This window comes from Hemitrygon akajei, unplaced genomic scaffold (genome assembly GCF_048418815.1).
Source record: "Hemitrygon akajei unplaced genomic scaffold, sHemAka1.3 Scf000034, whole genome shotgun sequence".
NCBI classification, from domain to species: domain Eukaryota; kingdom Metazoa; phylum Chordata; class Chondrichthyes; order Myliobatiformes; family Dasyatidae; genus Hemitrygon; species Hemitrygon akajei.
In genome coordinates, this window is record NW_027331920.1 from 9,140,437 (window position 1) to 9,166,163 (window position 25,727).

General features: G+C 45.0%; 1 protein-coding gene across 1 annotated transcript in view; it reads left to right on the forward strand.

Annotated features, from left to right (window-relative positions):
* The window catches only part of LOC140719984 (uncharacterized), a 94,162-nt gene that overhangs the window by 61,960 nt on the left and 6,475 nt on the right, over positions 1-25,727 (forward strand). Inside the window, exons 6-7 of the mRNA XM_073034897.1 lie at positions 15,395-15,447; positions 15,903-16,165. Coding sequence (XP_072890998.1) covers positions 15,395-15,447; positions 15,903-16,165 — 316 coding nt within the window. The remainder of the gene's footprint in view (positions 1-15,394; positions 15,448-15,902; positions 16,166-25,727) is intronic.

The following is a 25,727-nucleotide window of genomic DNA, read 5'->3' on the forward strand; positions in this document are numbered from 1 at the left end:
GCAGGGTTTGTGGACGATATGAAGGTCTGTGAAGGGGCAGGTAGCTGTCGCAGGGTTTGCGGACGATATGAATATCGACGAAGGAGCAGGTAGCTTTGTCGCAGGGTTTGCGGATGATATGAAGGTCGGTGAAGGGGCAGGTAGCTTAGTCGCAGGGTTTGCGGACGATATGAAGGTCGGTGAAGGGACAGGTAGTTTTGTCGCAGGGTTTGTGGACGATATGAAGGTCTGTGAAGGGACAGGTAGCTGTCGCAGGGTTTGCCGGCGATATGAAGGTCGGTGAAGGGGCAGATAGCTTTGTCGTAGGGTTTGCGGACGATATGAAGGTCGGTGAAGGGGCAGATAGCTTTGAGGAAGCAGAGAGGTTGCAATGGGACTCAGCCACCTGAGTAAAAAGAGGAAAGAAATGGCAGATGGAATACAGTGCCAGGACGTGTATGGAGATGCACTTTAAAAGACAGCACAATGATCCAAAAATCTGAAGCTCTCCCGTCTGCACCAGCTCCATCGCCACACGTTAAACTGTATAATCTTCATACTTCTGATTTCACTGGTACTGTGGCATGGGTAGTAATCCTAAGGACACAGCCCTGTAATACCCACCATTTAACTTTGCACACATCTCCCTGAACTCACTTTGAGGAATATTGACCCTCTTCCTACCGATGGCATTGGTACCTATATGGACCACAGCATCTCGCTGTTCAGCCTTCACAAGACCATAGGATTCTGGAGCAGAATCGGGAAATTTGACCCATGAAATCCGCGTTTTCATCGTGGCTGTTCCATTCTCCCTTTCAGCCCCCATCTCCTGCCCTCTCACCGTCGCCCTTCCTGCCCTGACTGAACAAGAATTTATCAACCTTTGCCTTAACTATACCGAATGACGTCTCTGGCAAAGAATAGCACAGAGTTACAACCGTGGCTGACAAGAGAAGTCGAAGCCAGCATCAGAGAGGGAATAAAATACAACAAAAATAATTCCAGCAGTAGCTGACTAGCGGGCGACGAAGGATGGGAAGAGAGGGGCGTTTTCCGGCTGGCTGCCAGTGAGAAGTGTTGTTCGACAGACGACTGTGTTGTGATAATTCTTTCACGTTATATGTCAATGATTTGGATGATCTAATTGATGGCATTCTTGCAGCGTTTGCAGACAATACGGAGATGGGTGGAGCGACAGATAGTTTTAAGGACGGAGCGAGGCTGCAGAAAGACTGACAGATGAGGAAAATGGACAAAGAAGTGGCAGATGGAACGCAGTGCCAGGAAGTGAATGGTCATTCACACTTGTAGAGGAAATGAAAGGGTTGAGTACTTTCTAAGTGGAGAGAAAATGCAAAACACGGACAAGCATAGAGAACTGGGACTCGTTGTGCAGGATTCCCTCAAGGTTATTTTAGAGTTCGAGTGTGTGATGAGGAAAGAAAATGCGATATTAGCATTTATTTGAAGGTAGCTACAATGCAAGAGCAAGGATGTAATATAGCGGCTTTATAAAGTGCTGGTGTGGCCTCAAACGGAGTATCGTGAACAGGTTCAGACCACTTATCTTCAGAAGAATGTGCTGAAACTGGAGAGGGTTCAACGAGGGTCACGAACATGATTCCAGGTTCGATGGCTTTCGGTCTGCATTCATTGGGATTCAGAAGAATGAGGGGTGACCCGATTGAAACCGATCGAATGGTGAAAGGCTCTGACGATAAGCCGGGAAAATAGAGGCGGATGAGCCTGACACCAGCGGTTAACTTATTGTCAGACATTTTAAGGGACAGGATATAGAAGTATTTCAAAGGTATCAAATGTTTCAAATGTTTAGTTAATGTAAGACAAATGTAAACAATATACATCCTGAAATTCTTCTCTTCGCAACTATCCACGAAAAGCAAGGAGAGTCCCAATGAATGAATGACAGTTAAATGCTAGCTCCCCAAACTCCCCCCAATTCACCCCACCCACGCATAAGCAGTAGCAAAGCAACCATCTCCTCCCCCACCACCCACCAGTTAAAGAAAGTATCGGCGCCCTCCACCGAGCACTGAAACGTGCAGCAAAGCGTCAATAGGTACACGGACTTGCAGAACCCCAAAGACTACACGTTCACCCGGTAATTCAACATACCACAGCCTCTCCCCCCCCTCTCTCTCTCTCTCTCTCTCTCTCTCTCTCTCTCTGTCTCTCTCTCTCTCTCTCTCTCTCTCTTCTCTCTCTCTCTCTCTCTCTCTCTCTCTCTGTCTCTCTCTGTCTCTCCCCCCCCCCCCCCCGCTCCCTCCCACGGGTCTCCGGGCACATGGCCAGCAGCCAGCTCGCTGCTTTCGATCTTCCGTTTCCCACGACGCACCGATTTCCTGCAACGGCACCGACCTCGACTCCACCCGCCTCCAGAGCCACGAAATCCCGGAATACTGAAGGCGCGCTAGTGTTTTAGCCCTCGTCCTTGGTATATCGAATAACGGCCAGTCGTCAGACTCCCAGAACGGGTCCCATTCCCGCAAAGTTTGTAATTCCAGGTCGAGGTCTTCAAAAGAAATATGAAAGGGAAAAATAGAGATATTAAAATAGAACTAGAGCTCTTTCCGATGTTGCAAACAAGGAGTCGCCGTTAGGCGCCATCGTCCTCCTCAGCTCCACGTAACTTTGGATTTCAATGGGAATATGGTAAACTGGATTTGCAGCTGACACCTGGATACAGAGCATGAGTGGCAGTGAAGCAGATTATCAAAACTTGGAGATGAGTTCAGCAGCTGGATAAATGGGCTGACGGTTTTGCAGCTGGAATGTAATGAGGACCGATGTGAGGTGTTGCGCTTGGCCGGGAACAACAGGGTCGGACTCAGACAGTGACTGGTCGGGGATTGTGGTCTGCGGAATGCCGAGGGATCCGGGAATACAGTTCCATAGTTCAGGGCAGGGTCATGAAGAGAGCCTTTGGCACATTGGCCTTCATTAATTGATCATTAATGGAGAATGTGTGGAGCAGGTTAAGACCTACAAGTATCTGGAGTACAGTTAGACGAGAAGCTAGACTGGACTGCCAACACAGATGCCTTGTGCAGGAAGGCACAGAGTCGACTGTACTTCCTTTGAAGGTTGGCGTCATTCAATGTCTGCAGTGAGATGCTGAAGATGTTCTATAGGTCAGTTGTTGAGAGCGCCCTCTTCTTTGTGGTGGCGTGTTGGGGAGGAAGCATTAAGAAGAGGGACGCCTCACGTCTTAATAAGCTGGTAAGGAAGGCGGGCTCTGTCGTGGGCAAAGTACTGGAGAGTTTAACATCGGTAGCTGAGCGAAGGGCGCTGAGTAGGCTACGGTCAATTATGGAAAACCCTGAACATCATCTACATAGCACCATCCAGAGACAGAGAAGCAGTTTCAGCGACAGGTTATTATCGATGCAATGCTCCTCAGACAGGATGAAGAGGTCAATACTCCCCAATGCCATTAGGCTTTACAATTCAACTGCCAGGACTTAAGAACTTTTTTAAAGCTATTATTAATGGTTTTTTGAGTTAGTGATTTAGATGCATATCATATTATTACTGAGATAAGTATTGTATGTAATTAGTTTTTGCTACAACAAGTGTATGGGACATTGGAAAAAAGGTTGAATTTCCCCATGGGGATGAATAAAGTATCTATCTATCTGTCTATCTATCTATCTATCTATCTATCTAGAGGAACAAACTTGCAGAGAGATCGTAGATCGCAAGAAACATAAGTTGGTGTTATAGTGGGATATTAGTTCCCTTGCAGTTCAGGTGCAAATCATCCCTTCTGTGCAGGTCCCAAAATGTTCCCTTACACACATCTGTCAGCTGCTATCTATCACAGAGACTGGGAACAAAGTAAAACCTTTCTGGCTGACTTCCAGTAACTCGTGATTTTCAAGAAGTGACTGTGCTGGGACCATTTCTTTTTAACCTCTTTCTCAGTGACTTGGATGACGCATTTGATGGGTTTGTAGCCAGAATCGTCAGACTGTGAGGTCACTGTGCGTGATAGGGAATAGATGGACAAATCCAGAGACCAATTATTCGGTGGCATTCCGAAATATTTCTTTGACTGACATTTGGCAGGCCATTGAAGAACTGAGTTAGATTCAATGTTGTTATGAACATGGAAATAACTGCAACTGGAGAGAGTGCGAGACTTGATCTGCGATTAGAGAATGAGAGAGGGCAGTGGCAAAAGTTTGTGTCGAGAACACTTTCCATCTAGTGACCACAAGGTCATTTGTTTCACGGTAAATACGCATAAAGTTAGGTCTGGTGTGCGGTGTGAGATTCTAACTCGGAGAAAGGTCAATTGTAATGGAATCAGAAGTTATCTGTCAAGTGTGGATTACGACAGGCTGTTTTCTGGCAAATGTGAACTTGGGAAGTAGGTAGCTTCCAAAAGTATAACTTTGGGAGTAAAATTCTTATATATGTCTGACTGAATAAAAGGTAAAGTTGAAAGATGTAGGCATCTTCGGTCCTTTTAGATGTTGAGGCCCTGGTGAAGATATAAAAGGAGGTTCACTGCAGGTATAAGCAGGCCGGAACAAATGAGGTGCTCATGGAGTATAAAAATGGAAGAGAACATAAGACACTGACGCAACAGCAATTGGCATTTTTACGACAGTTAATTTGAAGCATCCAGACTGCACACGGTGATTTCCATTTAACTAATTATATGAATTCTAAAACAAATTGACTGCACCAGTGACTATTTGGTTTGTCATATTCAAGGGATGAATATCACTTTTTAGACATCACTTTCATTTTGACACGAAATCGTCTTTCTGTTATTCAGTGTCAAAAAGCCAAATTAAACCACTGTGGATTAATGTTTTAAAACGATAAAGCATGAAAACTTCGAAAGTGGGTATGAATACTTTTTTAAAGTCCTTGATCCTGGTGCTGTGTGTTCTCACTCCTTTATGTCTGCTGCCCAATGGAATGTGTAAGAAGACAGAATGACGGGGTGGAAAGGGTCTTTGTTTCTGTTAACTGCTTTCCAGGGGCAGCTAGAAATGCAGCTGGAGTCAATGGAGGGGAGGAATGTTTCTGTGACAGACAGTGCTGAGATCACAAAGTCCTTCTCTGACATGACTTCACAAATTGCCACACCTCACTCATCTGGACTGAACACCATTTGCCATTCCTCAGCCTACTCAACAAGCTGATCAAGAATCACTTGTATCAGAATCAGAACCGGGTTTTTTTTTAATCACCTGTATGTGTTGTGAAATTTGGAAACTGTCACCATTAGGTAAGAGGTACAGAAGCTTAAAGGCAAACATTCATCGATTCAGGAACGGCTTCTTACCCTCTGCAATCCGATTCCTGAACGGGCATTGAAACCTTGGACACTATAATTGTTATTATTATTTTATTTTGTTTTCTCCTTCCATACTACGTATCGCAGTGAACTGCTGCTGCTAAGCTAACAAATTCCACGACACATGCCAGCGGTAATAAACCTGATTCTGATTTGTTAACTTACCAGCAGCAGTTTCAATCAATACATGAAAACATAGAAAGGGAAAAACAAAACAAGTAAAACAATAACAGTAAGTATATATGTACACTTAAATGATGAAATATGCTGCAAATACAAAAAAATATATATATTATAAAAGTCAGATAGTGTTCATTGATCCAATGCCCATTTAGAAATCGGATGGCAGAGGGAAAGAAGCTGTTCCTGAATCACGGAGTGTGCGCCTTCAGGCTTCTGTATTTCTTTCTTGCCTTTAACAATGAGAAGAGAGCATGTTCTGGGTGATGGAAGTCCTTCATTATTCTGATGCACCACTACTTGACGATGTCTTGGATGCTACCGAGGCTCGGGCCCAAGATGTATCTGACTAATTTTACAACATCTGGAAGCTGATTTTGGTCCTGCGCAGTAATCGCCCCCATCCCCACCAAAGACTGAATCAGCCTGTTAGAATACTCTTCACAGTACATTGAGAGAGGTTTTTGAGCGACTTCCGTTACTAGTTCTCAAAGAGAACTCTGGTAGGCCAATCAGATGGTTCACTGCTGCTCAGTGATAAAGTACAAAAAAATCCTGTGTACAATTAGGAAACATTAAAGAATAGTAGAAATACTGGAGTCATGATGATCATGATGAGGTCTACTGGATAGAGACGTTTATACACATTCTGTCCTCAATAATTCGAAGAGATTGAAGGACAAGGTTGCAGGGAGACAAAACGTGGCAGGAGCACTTGGAAAGAAAAACAAATCCCGAAGCATGTGACTTCCCTCCCAGAGATGATCGGTGTTTGTGCACTCAACTCTTGAAGGCTTGGACCCCATCGTCGGAGATGTTTCCAATCACGGCATCTGGAAGGCTGATCCCAATTCTGATAGCACAGTGAAGGAAGTTTTTATCCAGTGTGCAGACCTCGCATTGGGCACAGAAAAGGCATGAGCAGGCACAGATAAATTTGATCGTGTGGCGCGCCGTCTCTCATAAGATGACGCAGCATGGCGCGAAGGTCTTCAGGGCTGCGGCTGGTGGGCATTTTGCACAGCACATTGAGAAATCACATCTTTTCAAACTCTAATGGAATATAGCGGCTGTCTTGTCTTCTTTACAGTTACATTGTTATTTCGGGACAAGGATAGATCCTCAGAGATCCTAACTCCCAGGAACTTGAAACTGCTCACTCTCTCCTATTCCGATTCCTCTGTGAGGATTGTTTCGTGTTCCCACGTCTTACCCTTGTATTTTTTTAATACCTTCTTCATTCTTTCTATTGGTTTGAAGATAGTAATGGGAATCTATGGTCAAGTTCAGAGTTTAGGGATCTATTCAGGAGAAAAGGTGAATTTTAGTGGATTTGACTGGATCTAGTAGAGGTGGAGTGAGAGAATCTGTATGACAGAAAATGAACAGATGGCAAGTGGGAGTTTCTTTTATATGAGTGTGATTGCAGCTGTCCAGAAGAAGCATGTTCCTGTTAGAGTGAAGGATAACCTGGCAAGTTGAGGGAATCTTGGCCAATGAGAGATATAAATGCTCCGGTCAAGAAATAAAGGAAGCATACACTGGGTGTAGGAGGTCAGAATCGGGCAAATCACCTGATGAGAATAACAGTTATTAAGAATACTCTTAAGAGAGAAACCAGGAGGACAAGCCAATGTTATGTGATTGATCAGGTAGGTCAGGAAAATACCAAGAGGTTCTGTAGCTATGTTAGGAGTAACAGTGTGGCTTGGGGGAGAGAGGCCCCATAGAGAACAGCAGGGTCTCCATGTCTTGAGCCACAGGGAATGAGTGGGATCGTGAATCAATCAATGATTTCTACTTTGTGTTTACTGAGTACAATATCATGGTTGCTCAATGGATAATGCAAACTCGTGGAATTGCTTTGGAGGACATTCATATTACCAGTGAGCAGTTATGAGCAGCCTACACTGCATTAAGGTGGATGAACCCTCAGGCCTGACCCACTGCTTTGTGGAAGGAGAGAGAAGATTGTTGATGTCCACTGAAGGTTGCCCCAGTGACTGAAGAGTGGATAATGTTGTTTTACTGTTTAAAGAGCTGTCAGGGACAAGCCTGGGAACTGCAGGTCAGTCAGCCTGACTTCAGTAGTTCGGACGCTACTGGAGGGGATTCTGGGGGACAGGAATCACCTGTATTTGGATGGACAGTGTCTGATCAGCAGGTGTCAGCGTGGCTTTGTTTGCAGGAAGTTGTAGTTGATGGATCTACAGAGGTTTTTGTAGATTTACAAAATCTTATTAACATAGGTTAATAAAACTGTTTCTGAGAATGCAGGCTGCGGATTACTGATGTGCTCCAGAGGGCAGAGCTGTGAGTCTAGTTGTTCATTATTTTAACAATGTATTTGCATGCAAATGCAAAAGACTTCATCAGTAAGTTCGGACATGTTGTTGATCGTGAATAATATTCGCATAGAGATCCTGATCAGATAGGGAAGAGGGCCAGAGTGACAAATGCCTCACAACACAGATACAGATGTGAGAGAAATTTGTGAATTCTGTAGCATGTTCTCTATTTCTGCATAAATATGATCTAAATGTGATCAGATTTTCACCTAAGTCCGAAAACTAGATAAAGGGCAGTCAATTGAATTACTAACACCAAAACATTATACTTCTTCATTTATTTATTTAGATAAATGGTCCATGAGTCGTGGGTCTCTAAAACTGGTGACAGTGTACACAGGGTGGTGAAGAAATCCTCTGGCATGAATCCTTCATCAGTCAGCAACAGAAAGGATGTGATTCAGCTGGCGAGGGTGCAGTAAAGATTCACAAGGAGCGACTGGGACTGAGTTACAAGGAGAGACTGGAAAGCCTCGGTCTGTGCTCCCGGAATGTAGAAAGCTGAGTGTTGAGCGTATAGAAGTGTATAAACTCCTGACAGACATGGCTGATAAAGTGAATGGCTGCAGTCGTTTTCACAACAAAGACCATCTAATACTGGATGGAGTTGATTTGTGCTGAGGCGAGAATTATTTAAAGGACGTGGGGAGAAACGTTTTTTGCACATTCCTCTTCACATATTTTACTTACACCCTAGTCACATGTGAACTATCTACTCCTGGAGTGACGAATCTCTAGTGCTGTCCATCTTCCACTCAGCTATCGAAATGCACAGGACAAAAACGCGGCTACACTGACCACGGTGTGTATCCCAGAGTTCCATTTAACGTGTGTTTGGTCCATATCCCTCTCAACCTCTCCGATCCATTCACCTGCCCGAATGTCTGCTAAACATTGTGATTGTGTCTCCTCTGCAGCGTTTTCTTGCAGCTCGTACCATACACACACCACTCTCTGTGTGGAAGAAGTTGCCCGAGTGTCCTTTTGATCTTTCCCCTTTCAAAACATTCTGCCCTTTCCCAGCTCAGTGACTTTCATCCTATAAATGAGCCACCAGAACTGCCCACAATACATTGTGGTCTCACCAATGACCTGTACTGTCACAACATGAAGTCCCATCTCCTATACTCCAAATTCTAACTGATGAATGCCTTCTTCACACCATGTCTGTGCTGAACACAATGCCACATTAAACGGAATCTCTTCTCTCCCTTCAATGTCACTATCATATCTGCTTCCATCACTCCCCATGGCAGCCCATACCGGGCCACACCACTCTGTAAATAAAACCGATCTACTACTTGCCCTGTTCACCATCTTTAAATGATCACCCTGTCACTGTAAATGCAGCCTTCCTGAATTTGACATTTCCACCCTGGCAAAATGACTCTGATTGTTTCGCTTATCTACAACTGCATAGTTTTTTAAACTTCGGTCAGGTCCCCCCTCAGCTTCCTTCACACCAGCGAAAGCAGCCCCAGAGTGTCTGATCTTTACCTGTAACACAAGACCCCAGTCCAGGCAACATTTCTGTGAATCTTTTCTTCAACTTTCCAGCTTAATCACTTCTTCCTTATTTTGCTGACCAGAATTGCACAGGTTACTGCAGCTGTGATTTAATTAATATTTTGTGCAACTGTAATGCAACTCCTCTGCTGCCAAAGGGAGGCATGCTGTTCACCTACTTCACAACCATGACAACCTGTGTTGTGACTTTTCGGGAACTATGTACCTGTATCCCAAGATCTCTCTGTTCACTAACACTTCAGATGACATTGTGTATGTCCTGGCCTATCCTGGTATGTCCACAACAAACTCCATCGCTGTGTACTTGGCTGACACTGTAACAACACTTCTCCGTCTCTCTGCAACAATCACACAGAAATAAATGTCCATCAACCGTTCTATGCACCTGTCTGCTGTTTGTGTGTAACTTGTACAAGAGAACACCTGGACCTCTCTGTACTTGAATCATGTGCTGTTTCTCTCCATATAAATAATAGTCTGCGTTTTGATTCTTTCCATCACTGAACACGCCATCGCTGTTTAGCCCATGAAACTCCATTTTCCAAGTATTCTCTCTTTTATCCAGCGTCTCTATATCCTGTGGCAGAGACCAAATGTCCAATGACAACATTACCCCCACCACATCCTATGTCATTGACAGACACCCTTGGACACCTCACACTCTGTCCCCTCGTCCGGGTAATTTATATCGATTGTGAATAATTGACGGCCCTCAACTTACCCCTGCTCCCTTAGAAAACCCATTACCAACCCAGCCTCCGCCCACTCCACTAAAATTTTAATATTGATAGTATGTAATTGAGGGTGGATTTGATCCGTGGATATTCCAGTGGTTAATGCTCCAATCCTGAAACAAACCTGTTAACTGAGTTTCTGTCTTCTATGTAAAAACCAGTCTTCTATTCTTGTGAACTCGACTTGTGATTTCTGGTGTTGTGCACCAGCCTTTCAAGTGGCACCTTGTTAAATGCATTCTGAAAATCCAACCTCATCTATAGGTTCCTTCCGAACAGCCAGACAAACTCTTTTCATGTTAATCAAAAGTAAGTTGCCTTTCACTCAATGACTGGCAAGTTAATGATGAAACATTTGGACACTGGCCTTCATCAGTCAATGCACAGAGGTCGGGGTGTTATGTTGCAGTTGTATAAGATGTGAGTTTCCATTGAAATATCGTGTTTAGTTTTGGTCACACTGTCTCAGGAAAGATGTCATTAAGCTGGAAATAAGGAAGGGGAAGTTTACAAGGTCATTGTTGGGTCACAAATGACTGAGTTATGAACAGTTTAGGATCGTTTTCCTTGGAATGTGGGGGAATGAGGGTCAATATTATAGAGGTGTATGAAACAAGGAAGTTCGCAGATAGTGTGGATGCATAGAGACACTACATAGAGAAACAGGGATGTGAAATCCGCAACTACAGGGCACCGGATTGTGAGAGGGCAGAGATTAAACAGGAATCTGTTGCTCTATGTCTCTCAGTCAGACGGTGGTCAGTTTCGCACATCATGCCCACTGGGGCACAGACCACTGCCCCGAGTTCTCTGTGCTGTGCCAATCTTTCACGCTGTCCCCAGGTGCAGCCAGTCTTCGTGGTGGATACATCCTTTCTCAGAGATGAAGACTTTGGAGCTTCTGTGGCTCCGGGTTTTTGCCGGACTGGATTGCTGGAGTTAGGATGTCCAACTCTACTCCATTTGCATCCGGGCTTCGGACAGTGCTGGAACACTGAGGTCCCTCTCCCGGTCAGCCTGCAACCATCTCCCTGCAATAGCTGTAAGATCAAACACGTTTCTCACAATACAACGCATTCATTCACCCTATCTAAACCCTTCATAATTTTGCATACCGCCGTTAAAGTGCTTTGTGTTAATATCCCGTGAAACATCAAACTAGCCCTTTTCCCCCTGTCTCCTAGTACCACATTTTAGGCTGCGGCAGTACATGCTGAGGGACACACTGAGGCTTGGTGTAGCCGACGGTGTCCCTGTAGAATGATGTAAGTAGAGATGTGCACAGTCCAGCTCTCATCAGCCTCATCAGAAAGTGCATATCTGTATTGTAATCCATTTGTCACTCTGTGTCCCTCTTCCCCAAATGATCAGGGTCTCCCTGTAATCTATAATAACCTTCATTAACTGGTATTTAACTCTCTAATCTACCGGACCCTATTTAATGTCGCTCAGGTGGTAATGCAAAGATCCTCTTTCCTCGTTCTACCTATGTTGTCGGTGCCCACATGCACCTCCCACTGCAAGTTCCTCTACAGGGCAGATAAGGCGACCCGAACCCGGGCATAGACAGGCAACACAGTCAGTCTGTGACTCTCCCACCATATCCAGGGTACATCAGTAAGCAGGGGCTACAGCATGCTCAGGTGTAACCTGCAGGCTAGTGGTGGGAGGGAGCGCCTCACGTCTATTCTATTAGGTCTACCGACACAGAAATAATTCCGGACATTGTCCGTGGAGGAGTGGAAAAAGAACCTACAATATGAAAAGAGGTGCAGCTTGTGTTCAATGATGCGGATAATGAAACACACTGGGGAACATAAAAATATCGAGTCTCCATCACTTACAGCTTTACACAGCTGCTTCTTTTTCTGATCTCGCAAACCGCCAAGAACAGAATAAATAAATATAATTGTTAAAACATCGCGCATGGAGGTAAACATACGCATAACGTAGTTAAACACTCAACAACATTGTGAATAATGCTGCAAATAAACGTTCAGGTTGATGTTGTTCCAAGCAGGCTGTACACAACAAATAGAATTATTGCGCATCACAAATCAGATTAATTACAGTCAGAAATAGATGTAGTTAACCCGTTGTAGTTCAGCGCATGCAGAAATACGGGATACACCACATGTCGGTATAAAATGAAAATAGGACATATTTAATACTTACATTGTTAATGTTAATAGGGCATTAAAGGTTTTGTAATAATTTTATTTGTTGCTCTGATAGGAGTAAATATTCCTACGAAGATTTCTCTGCAGAAGGGGAAGGATGTGAAACACAGACTTGATGAATCTGCCCAAAATCTCCACTAGTCACACTCAGACTCTTCTCTCTGACCTCCTGGAGAACCACTTCCTGGATTGGAACTGCAAGACAGCGGACACGAACAGACACATTGAGTGTGAGGCGGGAACGTCAGAACGGTTACGGGCTCTTGTATTCAATATGCAAAATGGTCTGTACTTTCAAAGCACGTGACTGACCACTCTGATGTCGTCATTGCTTCTCTGGATCTCAGCTCACTGAACTGAGATGATGATGTCACTGCCGCCAAGCTGCCGAAGTCATTACTATTCCACGCACACCGTTGACCATGATGATAATGTTGCCTCTGGAGCCTTCACACTGACCACAGTGGTATCGTTACAGTAGGTCCTGGTCATTCCCAAGACCGCCATGTTTGAAATTCCTCCTCTCTGAGATTTGAGAGTTATCCAATGAGAGTTCCCCGCAGTCAGCTGATCGTGAATATCTAGCTCAAAGGCACCTATAAATGGTGTACATCAGCGATTCTCAACGGGTGTCATATGGCTTCCTTGGGGGCAGTGGCACATTTGAAGCGGGCCACCGACTGAGAACTGTGAGAAGGGGAGCCCCGAGGGTTCATGGGGGCCTTGGTAACTGAAACGATGAAATACCGAAACATCAACCTTCATTGGAGTCAATAGTTACCCTCCTATTTATAATATCTTTCCAACACACCGTTTGAATTCGGCGCACCTGGTACATTCATTGCTTAAGCTCCGCCCACACAGCTTCACTTCAGAGTCAGTCACGAATCAGACTGCACTGGGTCAACGTATTCAATCAAGTGTTTTCGCATCCATTACCGCCGTCCTTCATTCTCCGAAGATCAGCGTGTCTTGCTAGGACTTTTTTTTTGCCTAGTAACTTTAAAGTATATGTGTTTGTATATATTATACTTTAAGGTAGGTTGTGAAAAGTGTTTAGTACTGCATATGACGTCACCGAAAAAGAAAATTCCTGGCTCCGGGTGACAGCATTTTTTGTCAGTAATGTATCTGTATTTCGTGCGCTCATTCCCGACTCAAAAAAGTTTAGGCAGCCTTCCTAAACCATTTCCCAGTCAATGTTGTCAATTCAGCGAGGGGAAAAAAACAAAATCATTTTTGTTTCATTTTTGGTAGTTTTTAGCAAATGTGTATGACAAGGAAAATTGAAATATTGCATTATTATACATTTATACTATGCAATTTGCTAAATCACAGTTGAAATTGTAAATTTTCACGGTAATTCGGTTAATTTGGTTGTATAACTTAATCAGTCAGTTTCAAAAAGATTTTTGAATCAAGAATGATCTGCTGAATAAATTTACAACACAGTGGGTAAAAGCCCAATATTTTTAATTTACTTTCCCTCAACATATCTGGGTGAGAGCGGATTCTGGAAGTCTCTGGAAACCAACCAGAAAAGGCCCCTTTAATTCACAGACGCTGTCTCCTGCCTGTCAGCCATTCCGCTGTCCATGTCAGTATCTTTCCCGTAACGCCATTGAATTTCATTCACACGCTGCCTCCTGCCTGTCAGCCATTCCGCTGTCCACGTCAGTATCTTTCCCGTAACGCCACTGGATTTCATCTTGTTACGTAGTCTGATGTGCGGCACCTCATCAAATGACTTCTGAAAATCCAAGTCAGTGACAACCTCTGCCTCTCCTTTATCCACACAGCTTGTTACTTCCTCAAAGAATTCGAACAGGTTCATCAGGGAAGATTCCTTTGACAGAATCCATGCTCACTTTGACTTATTTTATCATCCGTCTCCAAGTACCCCCAAAGATCATCCTTAATAAGACTCCCCCACCCCCCAGACCAGACAGTGATGCAGCCTGTTGGCATGCTCTCCATGGTACATCTATAGAAGTTATTTTTTGATCTACAAAATCTCGTCAAATTCCTGATGAAGTATAGCTGCTGTATTGCCTTCTTTATAACTGTATCGATATGTTGGACCAGGTTAGATCCTCAGAGATCTTGACACCCACCTCTGATCCCTCTATGGGGATCGGTATGTGTCCCTTCATATTACCGCTCCGAAGGTTACAATCAGTCTTTCATCGCACTGACGTTGAGTGCAAGGTTGTTACTGCGACACCTCTCCTCTAGTTAGCATATCTCACTCCTGTCCGCCCTCTCATCACCGCCTGAGATTCCACCAACAATGGTTGTATCATCAGCAAATTTATAGATGGTATTTGAGCTGTGAGAAACCACACAGTCATGGGCATATAGAGAGTAGAGCACTGGGCTAAGCAGACACCCCTGAGGTGCGCCAGTGTTGATTGTCCGCGAGGAGGAGATGTTATAACCAATCCGCACAGGTTGTGGTCTTCCGGTTATAAAGTCAAGGATCCAATTGCAGACGGAGTGTCACGCACCCCGTGACCGGGTTAAAGAACCAGCAGAAATGGAAAACACTCTGTAGTCTGGTATTGCTATTAACTAATAGTTTTTATTAGTAACTAAGCAATACCGTACTATAAATGCAAATATATCAAACAGGATAGCAACGATATATAGATATATATCTGTGGAAATAGGAACAAAACTAGGCTCTTTCAAACCTAGGGGTAAATGAGTCCAGTCTTACGATATGATGAAGAGAGTTCAGTTCAGGTCGATGTAGTTAGTTGAGTAACGTTGGAGAGAGAGAGAGGTGAGAAGTGAGCTGTTGCCGTCAATCTTCCCGTTGTCTTCCGAAGTCCTGTTGTGGTCACCGGCTATGACCATGATACGTACAGCGTTTCTTCAGTGGGAGAATTATCACCCAGACGAGGGTCAACACACAAATAATTCCCAGACGGTCGGACCTTTTCCACACTGTGAGCCACCGATCGATTTCCCAGAATCGATCCTTAAAAAACCCACCTTCGTGTGGGTGCAACAAAGCTCGTTCAGTGTCCGCGCTGTGTGTGTCTCAAGGTGTGTCTGTCTGTGTAACAGCGGACCTGGCTTTTACCTCTCCATTTTGGACACCAGCTGTCAATCAACCTGCTCTGCACTCCACTTCCTGCAGGAACTTTAACGAGCAGGTAAGTGACCTCGGGGAAAAGGTAAACAAGCTGGCAGAGAAACTATCAGATCAATCTTTCGAGCCGATTCTCTCTCTCTCTCTCTCTCTCTCTCTCTCTCTCTCTCTCTCTCTCTCTCTCTCTCTCTCTCTCTCTCTCTCTCTCTCTCTCTCTCTCTCTCTCTCTCTCTCTCTCTCTCTCTCTCTCATTGAGCTGGACGCCTCCCTCTCTCTCTCTTAATAACAGCACAGATCATAGGGTCTACTCTGGGCCCCGTTTCAAACTAGGTTTTCCCCTGGCAGCAGGAACAGAGCCCGAATTCTGCAACAGCTCAATCAGCATTATGCTGAGCAATAGTCGATGAACAACATCCTGACATGGGTGTTTGTGTGATAAAGTCATCAGCCCTTTTCCGTCTCAATCTTCCCTCCGCTCTCCGCCGCATTCATCTCAACTTCCATGTGTCCCGCATAAAGCTTAAAATGAGCCACTCCTGTGTCCCCAACACATCCCCTCCCTCACTGCTCATCGATGGGTCAGAGGTGTTCGCGGTGCGTCGACTGCTGGACGGTCGTCGCGGGGGGCGTGGCCTCAAGTACCATGGGGACTGGGAGGGCTACGGACCTGAGGAGAGGTGCTGGGTCGCCGCCCGTTACATCCCGGAGGCCTCTCTCATCAGGGACTTCCATCGCCAGCACGCAGCTCTCCCTGCCGTGACGCCAGGAGGCGTCCGGAGTGTGTGAGTGGCGGGGGCGGGGGTACAGTCAGCACCTCCTGTTGAACTCTGTCTTTTTGTGTGTTTCCTCCAGCTGTCAGTCTGTAGTTTTGCATTGCCATGTGTTCCTGTCCCCGCTCCTGCTCTACTCGGGCCCCTGTGTTACTGAGTACTCCGTCTCTCATCTGTTTCTCATTATTACCTGTCTTGCTGCCACCTGTGTCTCATTGTGCTCCACCTATCACCTGCCGCTCTCTTTATTGCTCAGTGTATTTCAGTCCGGTGCTTTCACCGGTTTGTTGCCAGATTGTGTCAGTGAATTTTCCTGAGCGTTTCCAGTATTCGTATCTGTACCCTATCCGTCTGAATAGCGACTCTGCCTGTTTCCCGATTCTGGTGTTTGGATTTCTCTGGATGTTTTGAACTCTACCTGAACTTTGACGCTGACTTTGTTTGTACCTCGGGATTTGTGACTCAGTATACTGTGTGCACTGTACTGAGTCTGCGATTGGATGCCTGCTCCAGAGCCTTGACAGAAATACCAAACGTGAATTGCTCTGCTCACTCATCTGGAACTCCAATGACCGCAATGAACACGTACAATATTTTCCCCACACTCAAGTACCTATCCAACATTGCAGACATTTTCTCTGTACAACGGTTTTTTCTCCTGTTCTACAGACGATCTCTCGGAATGAAATGTTGAGATTACACATGCCTGAGGTTTTTAATATCATTTAGCGACTCCACGGAGACAGATTTCATCAGATTTAAAAGAAAATATGTTTAATTTACTTACAGGCCAATTACGTCAAGCAGGTGCAACCCTCGCTGTGACAGATTCAGAATAAACTGACAAATTTATATTTAGACCATTTGTGGGAGTTAGTTTGTCCCAACAATGGTAACTGAACCTTCTGAGGTTCATCGTCCATCGTCGAGGACCCGCTCCTAACACTGACATATCGCCATCAAAGTCACCAGTCTAGTGTGGGGGAGAATGTTTCAATCGTAACACCCTGAATGTGTCGAAGAACACGGTTGAGATCCGAAGAGGCGGTAATAAAGTGTGTGTGTGTGTGTGTGTGTGTGTGTGTGTGTGTGTGTGTGTGTGTGTGTGTGTGTGTGTGTGTGTGTGTGTGTGTGTGTGTGTGTGTGTGTGTGTGTGTGTGTGTAGATCCATTGTCTCTGCCTGACCTTGGATGACTATACACTTGTCCGTCTCCAATTCAGTTTATCCCCCTTGGTTCATGCCCCAAATTTAATCTCCCTAGGCATTTGATAAGGTACACCATGCAAGGTTTATTGAGAAAGTAAGGAGGCATGGGATTCAAGGGGACATTGCTTTGTGGACCCAGAACTGGCTTGCCCACAGTCGGCAAAGAGTGGTTGTCGACGGGTCATATTCTGCATGGACGCCGGTGACCAGTGCTGTGCTTCAGTAATCTGTTATAAGACCATAAGACCAAAAGAGTTAGGAGCAGAAGTAGGCCATTCTGCCCAATAATCAAGAACAGAGGTCAAAATTCAAATTTCATTTATTTATTTTATGTACAAATGGAACAGCCTTCAGACTCGTCACCTGTCCAGATCAGCAGACACCCCCACATGGACAGAGCAAGAATAATTTCACATAGTTCATTAATCGTCTGTCTCCATTTAACAAATGCAAGAACAGAAGTCAAAGTTCATATTGCTTTTATTATTGAATTCTGTATAAACGGAACAACCTTGAGATTCGATACTCCTCAAAATCCAACGGCTCCCACAAGTCAGTGTGCACTCCCGAATCCGCCAACACACGAACTCTGTGCAAATCAGTGTGAGCCCACAAATCTGTGCTCACTGGTAAACGCGCATTCAACCCTTAAATCGGTGTGTTCCTGAAAGCAACGGACACCTCAAAATCCCTGTGACCCTCCCATTTGCTTCATTACCCATAAATCATAGCACATTCTTAAAGCAAGATTAGCCGCCGAATTACTCCTGCCTCCCCAGGTCTCCACTGTGTCCCGTTCCGTGTGCATTCAATATTCGATACCTTTCAAACTGATTTCTCCCTCATTTTTCGCCCAGAACCATAAAACGCTCCTCAAAGGTTCACTCTTTCATTCCCTGTTCAACCTCCTCAGAGCTAAGCCCATGGTATTTCTGTATTCCTTACAAACAATGCAATGCTATATACTTCCCTGAACCAGTGTACACACATCCCTCTGTTGTCCTCGCCAAGTGTTCTCAGTAGCAAAGCCGTCACGAAAAAGCGCTAGTGTTGTCTGCTAGCTACTCTCTGATACAAACACACAGACGCGAACTCATATAAACACTCAGAGATGCAGACACACAAAGATACATTAATAATGAACACATTTTGAATTTTGGACTTTTTAAGAAGATGGCAGTAATTTCGCGAACTGAAATGAGTTTTGCACTCGGAAAATCTAATGTATCTGTGTCGATGTCAGCGGGTTTGGGGGTACACATGGAAGTGGGGCTGCACATAGATTTGCTGATGTACCGACGTTTCAGATTCTGTTGGCGAATAGGGGTGTGCGCAATGATTTCGGAGTGTCATTGAATTTCGGGGTGCACACAGCTTTGGGCGTGTGAGGGTGCACGGTGCTTGGGAGTGCAATCTATTTGAGGCACCACACAGAATTGGGTGTGTCGGCGGATTTAAGGATGCACACAGATTGGGAGCGAACACTGAGTTGTGGTTTGCATGCGGCTTTGCGGGTGTGCACAGTTTTGGGAGAACACACAGTTTTACAGATCAGCGCAGATTTGGGAATCCCTTTGGATTTGGAGTTTGTCGAATCTCAAGGTTGTTTCATTGATACAAACTTTAAACATAAATGCAATTTGAACCTTGACTTCTGTTCTTCCTATTTTTTAGGGTGGAGGAGGATATTTTGAGAACTGCTTGAAATGGTCTTTGCTCTGAGATAATGTAGCTTGCATGTTGGGCGTCAGCAAGTTTGGGGGTGCACAAAGGTCTGGGTATGTCGGTCGATATGTGTGTGTCTATGGGTTCGGAGTGGGAACGGATTTGAGGGCTCCACACAGATTAGAGGATAGCGCTAATAGGGATGTTTTGGTGAATATGGGGGTACACAGGGATTTGTGGATGTGAGCAGACATCGGGTTTTGTCAGCTAGTATGGGGGTCGGTGGATTTGGCAAACCCACTGATGAGGGGATAAAGATGGGGTTGGTGAGGTGCGCAGATTTAAGAGGATGTCAATGATTATCGAGGAAGATGCATGTGGGTGTGTGTTTGCTATTTAAACTTTGTTCTTGCTATTTTTAAGGCGCAAAAACCTATTTTGTAAAGTGGTTGAAATGAATCCTGCTCTGTGAGAGTGTAACGATACGGATTTGGTGGCGAATGTTGCTTTCCGGATGTGCACAGATTTAGGGGTCTGTCAGAGAATGTGTGAGGGCACTGGAATTTTCGGGTGTCGGTTGCCTTTGGGGTGCACACTGATTTGAGGGTTGAATGAGGTTTGCCAGCGAGCACAGGTTATGGGTGCACCCTGATTTGCACAGAGTTGGGGGTGTTGGCGGATTCGGGGGTGAGCACTGGCTTGGGGGAGCCGGTAGCGTTTGGGGTTTCACACTGATTTGAGGGTTGAATGAGGTTTGCCAGCGAGCACAGGTTATGGGTGCACCCTGATTTGCACAGAGTTGGGGGTGCTGGCGGTTTCGGGGGTGAGCACTGGCTTAGGGGAGCCGGTGAATTTGGAGGTGTGTCAAAACTCAGTGTTGTTCCTTTTATAAAGGAATTTATGGAGATAGCTATTTTGTGAACTGCTTGAACTGATTCTTGCTCCGGGATAATCTAATGTGCATGTGGGGATGTCTGCTGAAATTGAGCTGTGACGAGTCTCAAGGTTGTTTTATTTCTACATACATTAATAATAAATGCAATTTGAAATGTGGCCTCTGTTCTTGCTTTGTTACGGTTCAGCAGACATTTGTGAAGCGATTGAAATGAGAGTTCGAGAACATCTGCATTGCGGAGACAGATGGGAAGGGGCTGAACCAAGGGGGATAAACTGAATTTGGAGGAGTACGGACACGTGTATAGTCAGGCAGGGACAAGCAGAGACACAGACACAGAAACACACTGACGCACACTAACACTCATAGACAGACAGACACACACACACACACACACACACACACGTGCGCGCGCTCAAAACTGCACTTTCTTATCCGCCTCCCAAGCTGTCAGCCGTGTTCTTTGACACATACGGGGTGACATGATTAAAACATACACCCCCCACACAAGACTCTTCAATTTCATGGCATGTGTTCCGTTTAGAATGGGTCCTGGATGAGCCCCCAAATTATCTCTGTGTGACTAAGTCACTGAAGCAATTGGAGGATTTAGTGGGTATGAAATTGTGTTTATTCATGGACGCAAGCAGACATTTTCTCGAGGCCTCTCAGTAGAGTCCCACAAGCACAAACTACATCAAGAGTTTATACTCTTGAGGAGAATAGAACAGTAGATGATTCAGTACAATTTCACAGGCACAGTGACATAATTTACTTCAATATTCTCTGCCAGACAAATGGTTCCTTTGAAGTACATATTTACAGTGGAAGCACATTTATTTGATAAGACACCTCGGACGGTTCATTCACTTTGTTGTCACAAACTAACTCCCACAAATGATCTAAATATTATTCATTAATTTAATCACAATCTGTCATCGCAGGGTTTGCACCTGTCTGACGTATTTGAATTGTAAATAATTTAAAAGCTTTATCTTTCAGTCTGTTGAAATCTATCCCTGTGGAATTGCTAAATGGCTTTAAAAACCTCGGGCGTGTGCTGCTTTAACATTTCATTCCGAAAGATCCCCTGTCGCATAAAGAGACAAATCACTGGACAGAGAAAATGCCTGCAATGTTCGATAGGTATATCAACGTGGACAAAATATTGTACATCTTCATTGGCGTCATTGGAGTTCCTGGTGAGTGCACAGAGCATTTCATTTTCGTTATTTCTGTGTTTCAACCGCTGTGCACCTGTTGAAGATAATGTTACAAGCTTACAAGCTGATCATCATTGCTCAAATATCCATCAGAGATACCGATCCTGTGAATTTAACATTCTGAATTTTCATATTTAATAACAAGTGGAACTAAGTCTATGTTTCTCCTCTAACTCACGGGATCGAATAGAACGCTGTTCGTGCCTTTCATGACACCTTGTCCAGAGATGTCCCAGTGCTGGGGCTAGGGATCTCTCCGGGACGTTGTGACTGGGAGATGTTTGCATTCTGAAGTACAATTTTCCTAAGTTATTGCTCAGAGAGAAATCCTGGTCCTGTGCTTCATGCCTCCTTGTGGTGCCTGTCACAGTCCGATCCCGCTGTTCGTTGGTCAATTATTGGGTCTGATCACCTGAACCAGTGTTTACGGATCTGCTGCCGTTTGTTATCGAATTAAACTGCGCTGCAGAATTAATCCATTAACGGAGCAACTCAGCCACAGGTCACTAAGTGGTTCCTTCTTTCCCTCTGAAACCGTCATAAATCGGGGCAGCGCTTCGTCCTGAAGGAGGGTCTCGACCCGAAACTAAAGATTATTCAATTCCATGAATGCTGCCTGACCTACTGCGTTCTCCAGTTTTGTGTGTGTTGCTCCTCTCTGTATCCCTTCTCGGCCTCATCAGATGCTGGCTTTCCAGAGTCCTGGTCAGTCACAGTTAATTCAGTGAAACCGGCCCCATCAGCGACTGGAATGGGGATCAGCACCGATCGGTGTTGTTCATGCAGATCGCTTTTGTCGCCAACGATTCCCCACACATCGTCTTATCTCCACACTGAAGAGGACAGGTCAGAGACAGTGCGACCCATTTCTGATGTTAGATTAGCAGCAGTTTACTGACTCTAGCACTCCCGAGTTTTAGCTAAAGCCCGATCCCGTGTTAATTCCCTGACAATGTTTTCAGTAATGTCCAGTGTCTGTTCTCTCTCTCCAGTGAATGTAGTTGCGATTGTGATCCTGTCCCGGGGAAGGTGCGGCCTCTCTACCTGCACCACTCGCTACCTGGTCGCCATGGCAGCGGCGGATCTACTGACCATTGTCACCGAAGTCATTTTGATTCGAATCAGAACGTATTATTTCCCGTGGAATTTTCTGAGCATCACCCCTGTGTGCAGTGTTATCGATGTACTGATGTATACAGCCACACACTGTTCTGTCTGGTTCACCGTCACTTTCACCTTTGACCGGTTTGTCGCCATTTGCTGCCAGAATCTGAAAACAAAATATTGCACCGGGAAAACTGCGGCTGTGGTTCTAACAACAACCGGCGTACTGTTCTGTCTGAAAAATGTTCCCCGATACTTCACACTGGAACCCGGAATAATCATCAACAATGCACCTTGGTTTTGTATTACCAAGGACAATTATTTCACTGACCCCTGGTGGGTGGGATATGACTGGCTCGATACGGTTTTAACTCCGTTCCTCCCTTTCGCTGGGATCCTGCTACTCAACGCTCTGACAGTCAGACACATTTTAGTGGCCAGTCGGGTCTGTAAGGGGCTGAAGAGTCAGAGCAAGGGGGAGAACCGCAGTGACCCGGAGATGGAGAGCAGGAGGAGGTCTGTGGTTTTACTCTTCACCCTCTCTGGCAGCTTCATCCTCCTGTGGATGACAACGGTTGCAAATGTCATATATTATCAGGCCTCAGGAAAAGGAATCGATTTGACTGATTCTGAATTGATCTTTAACTACGTCGGGTTTTTCCTGTTGAATTTCTGCTGCTGCACGAACACATTTATTTACATGGTGACTCAGTCGAAATTCAGGGAGCAGGCGATAAGCGCGGTGAAATATCCGGTCACTTCGATGTTTCAGTTATTTAACGGCGCCGCACCCTGAGTAGTCGCCAGAGGCGTCGGCAGAGTTTCCAGTCCGGGCTCCAGCTCCTCAGATTCACCGCCTGATCTCCCAGGTGTTACTCCCGGGCGGACTGTCCCATCGACCGGCAGTCCGGGACGTTAAGATAGTGTGTGTGTGGGGATGGGCAAAGCACCGTCCAAGAGAGTCTGAACCTCATTCTTCCCCCCTGATGCCAGACAAAGAACTACTCCGGAATGCCGCCCGCACATTCGTCTGCGGATATGACCATCTATTCCCATTCCGCTCACCAACTTCACTGTCAGACATTCCCACAAGACGGCACGGGTCGAGTCAGATGCTCATTTACTAACTCAATGTGAATCACACCAGTCTCCGCTATCTCGTTTAATGATTGGCAAAATAAAGACACACTAAATTAAAGCCTCAGTCTCGTTATCAACTGGACTGGACTGCGGTGTACAGAATTGGGAAATAAAATCCCCACTGCCTCTTGTCTTCTAATGAAAGCTAAATTGCCCCCAAAAAATCCTATCGATAATACGTAAATAAACACAATACTGTGAATTAAAGTCACATCCATGACTTAAAAAAAAGGTTAAATGAAATCAATCAAGCCCACCAAAATTTCAATGAAGCCTGCATGATTTCTTTCCTGATATGCTACAACCTGAAATAGCATCTGTTCAACCGTTTCATAATGAAAAAAATCTACACGATCTGTATGTTTTGCGACGTGACAAAAAGAATAATTAAGCATAGTAAGTCATGGCGATATAATTCCTTCCCTCCTTGTTTCTCCCATAAACCCAGCACTTTCATGTTCCCTTTCTAGTTCATGTAAATATAATTCCGTCCGTTCTTGTTTAACCGCCTTTTCTCCATATACCCTACATGTTTATGTATTCTTAGTGGAATGAACCAAGGGGGATAAGCTGAAAGTCACAAACTAACTCCCACAAATGATCTAAATATTATACATTAATTTAATCACAATCTGTCATCGCAGGGGTTTGCACCTGTCTGACGTAATTGGTTTGTAAATAATTTAAAAAACTTTATTTTTGAATCTGTTGAAATCTGTTCCTGTGGAATTGCTAAATGGCGTTAAAAACCCCAGGCATGTGGTGCCTTAACATTTCATTCCGAGAGATCGCCTGTCGCACAAAGAGACAAATCACTGGACAGAGAAAATGTCTGCAATGTTGGATAGGTATATCAGTGTGCTGAAAATATTGTATATATTCATTGCCGCCATTGGAGTTCCTGGTGAGTGAGCAGAGCATTTCATCTTCGGTATTTCTGTGTGTCAACCGCTGCGAACCTGTTTAAGATAATGTTACAAGCTTACAACGTGATCATCATTGCGCAAATATCCATTAGAGATATCGATCCTGTCAATTTCACATTCTGAATTTTCATATATAATAACAAGTGGAACTAAGCCTATGTTTCTCCTCTAACGCACGGGATCGAATAGAACGCTGTTCCTGCCTTGAATGACACATTGTCCAGAGATGTCTCAGTGCTGGGGCCAGGGATCTCTCCGGGAAGTTGTGCCTGGGAGATGTTTGCATTCTGAAGTACACTTATCCTAAGTTATTGATCAGATGGAAACCCTAGTCCTGCGCTTCACGTCTCCCTGTGGAGTCTGTTGGTCAATTATTGGGGCTGATCACCTGAACCAGTGTTCACGGATCTGCTGCCGTGTGTTATCGAATTAAACTGCGCTGTAGAATTAATCCATTAACGGAGCAACTCAGCCACAGGTCACTAAGTGGTTCGCTCTCTCCCTCTGAAACAGTCATAAATCGGGGCAGCGCTTCGTCCTGAAGGAGGGTCTCGACCCGAAACGAAAGATTATTCAATTCCATGGATGCTGCCTGACCTACTGAGTTCCTCCAGTTTTGTGTGTGTTGCTCCTCTCTGTATCCCTTCTCGGCCTCATCAGATGCTGAGTTTCCAGAGTCCTGGTCAGTCACAGTTAATTCAGTGAAACCAGCCCCATCAGCGACTGGAATGGGGATCAGCACCGATCGTTGTTGTTCATGCAGATCGCTTTTGTCGCCAACGATTCCCCACACATCGTCTTATCGGCACACTGAAGAAGACAGGTCAGAGACAGTGCGACCCATTTCTGGTGTTAGATTAGCAACCGTTTACTGACTCTAGCACTCCCGAGATTTGGCTAAAGCCCGATCCCGTGTTAATTCCCTGACAAAGTTTTCAGTAATGCCCAGTGTCTGTTCTCTCTCTCCAGTGAATGCATTGGCGATTGTGATCCTGTCCCGGGGAAGGTGCGGCCTCTCTACCTGCACCACTCGCTACCTGGTGGCCATGGCAGCGGCCGATCTACTGACCATTGTCATTGAGGTCATTTTGTTTCGGATCAATGGGTATTATTTCCCGTGGAGTTTTCTGAGCATCACCCCTGTGTGCAGTGTTCTCTATGCACTGACGTTCTCAGCTACACGCTGTTCTGTCTGGTTCACCGTCACTTTCACCTTTGATCAGTTTGTCGCCATTTGTTGCCATAAGCTGAAAACAAAATATTACACCCGGAAAACTGCGGCTGTGGTTCTAACAACAACCGGCGTACTGTCCTGTCTGAGAAACGTTCCCCGATACTTCACATGGGAACCTGCAATAATCATCGACAAATATATCGTGGTTCTGTATTACCAAGGTCTATTCTTTCACTGACC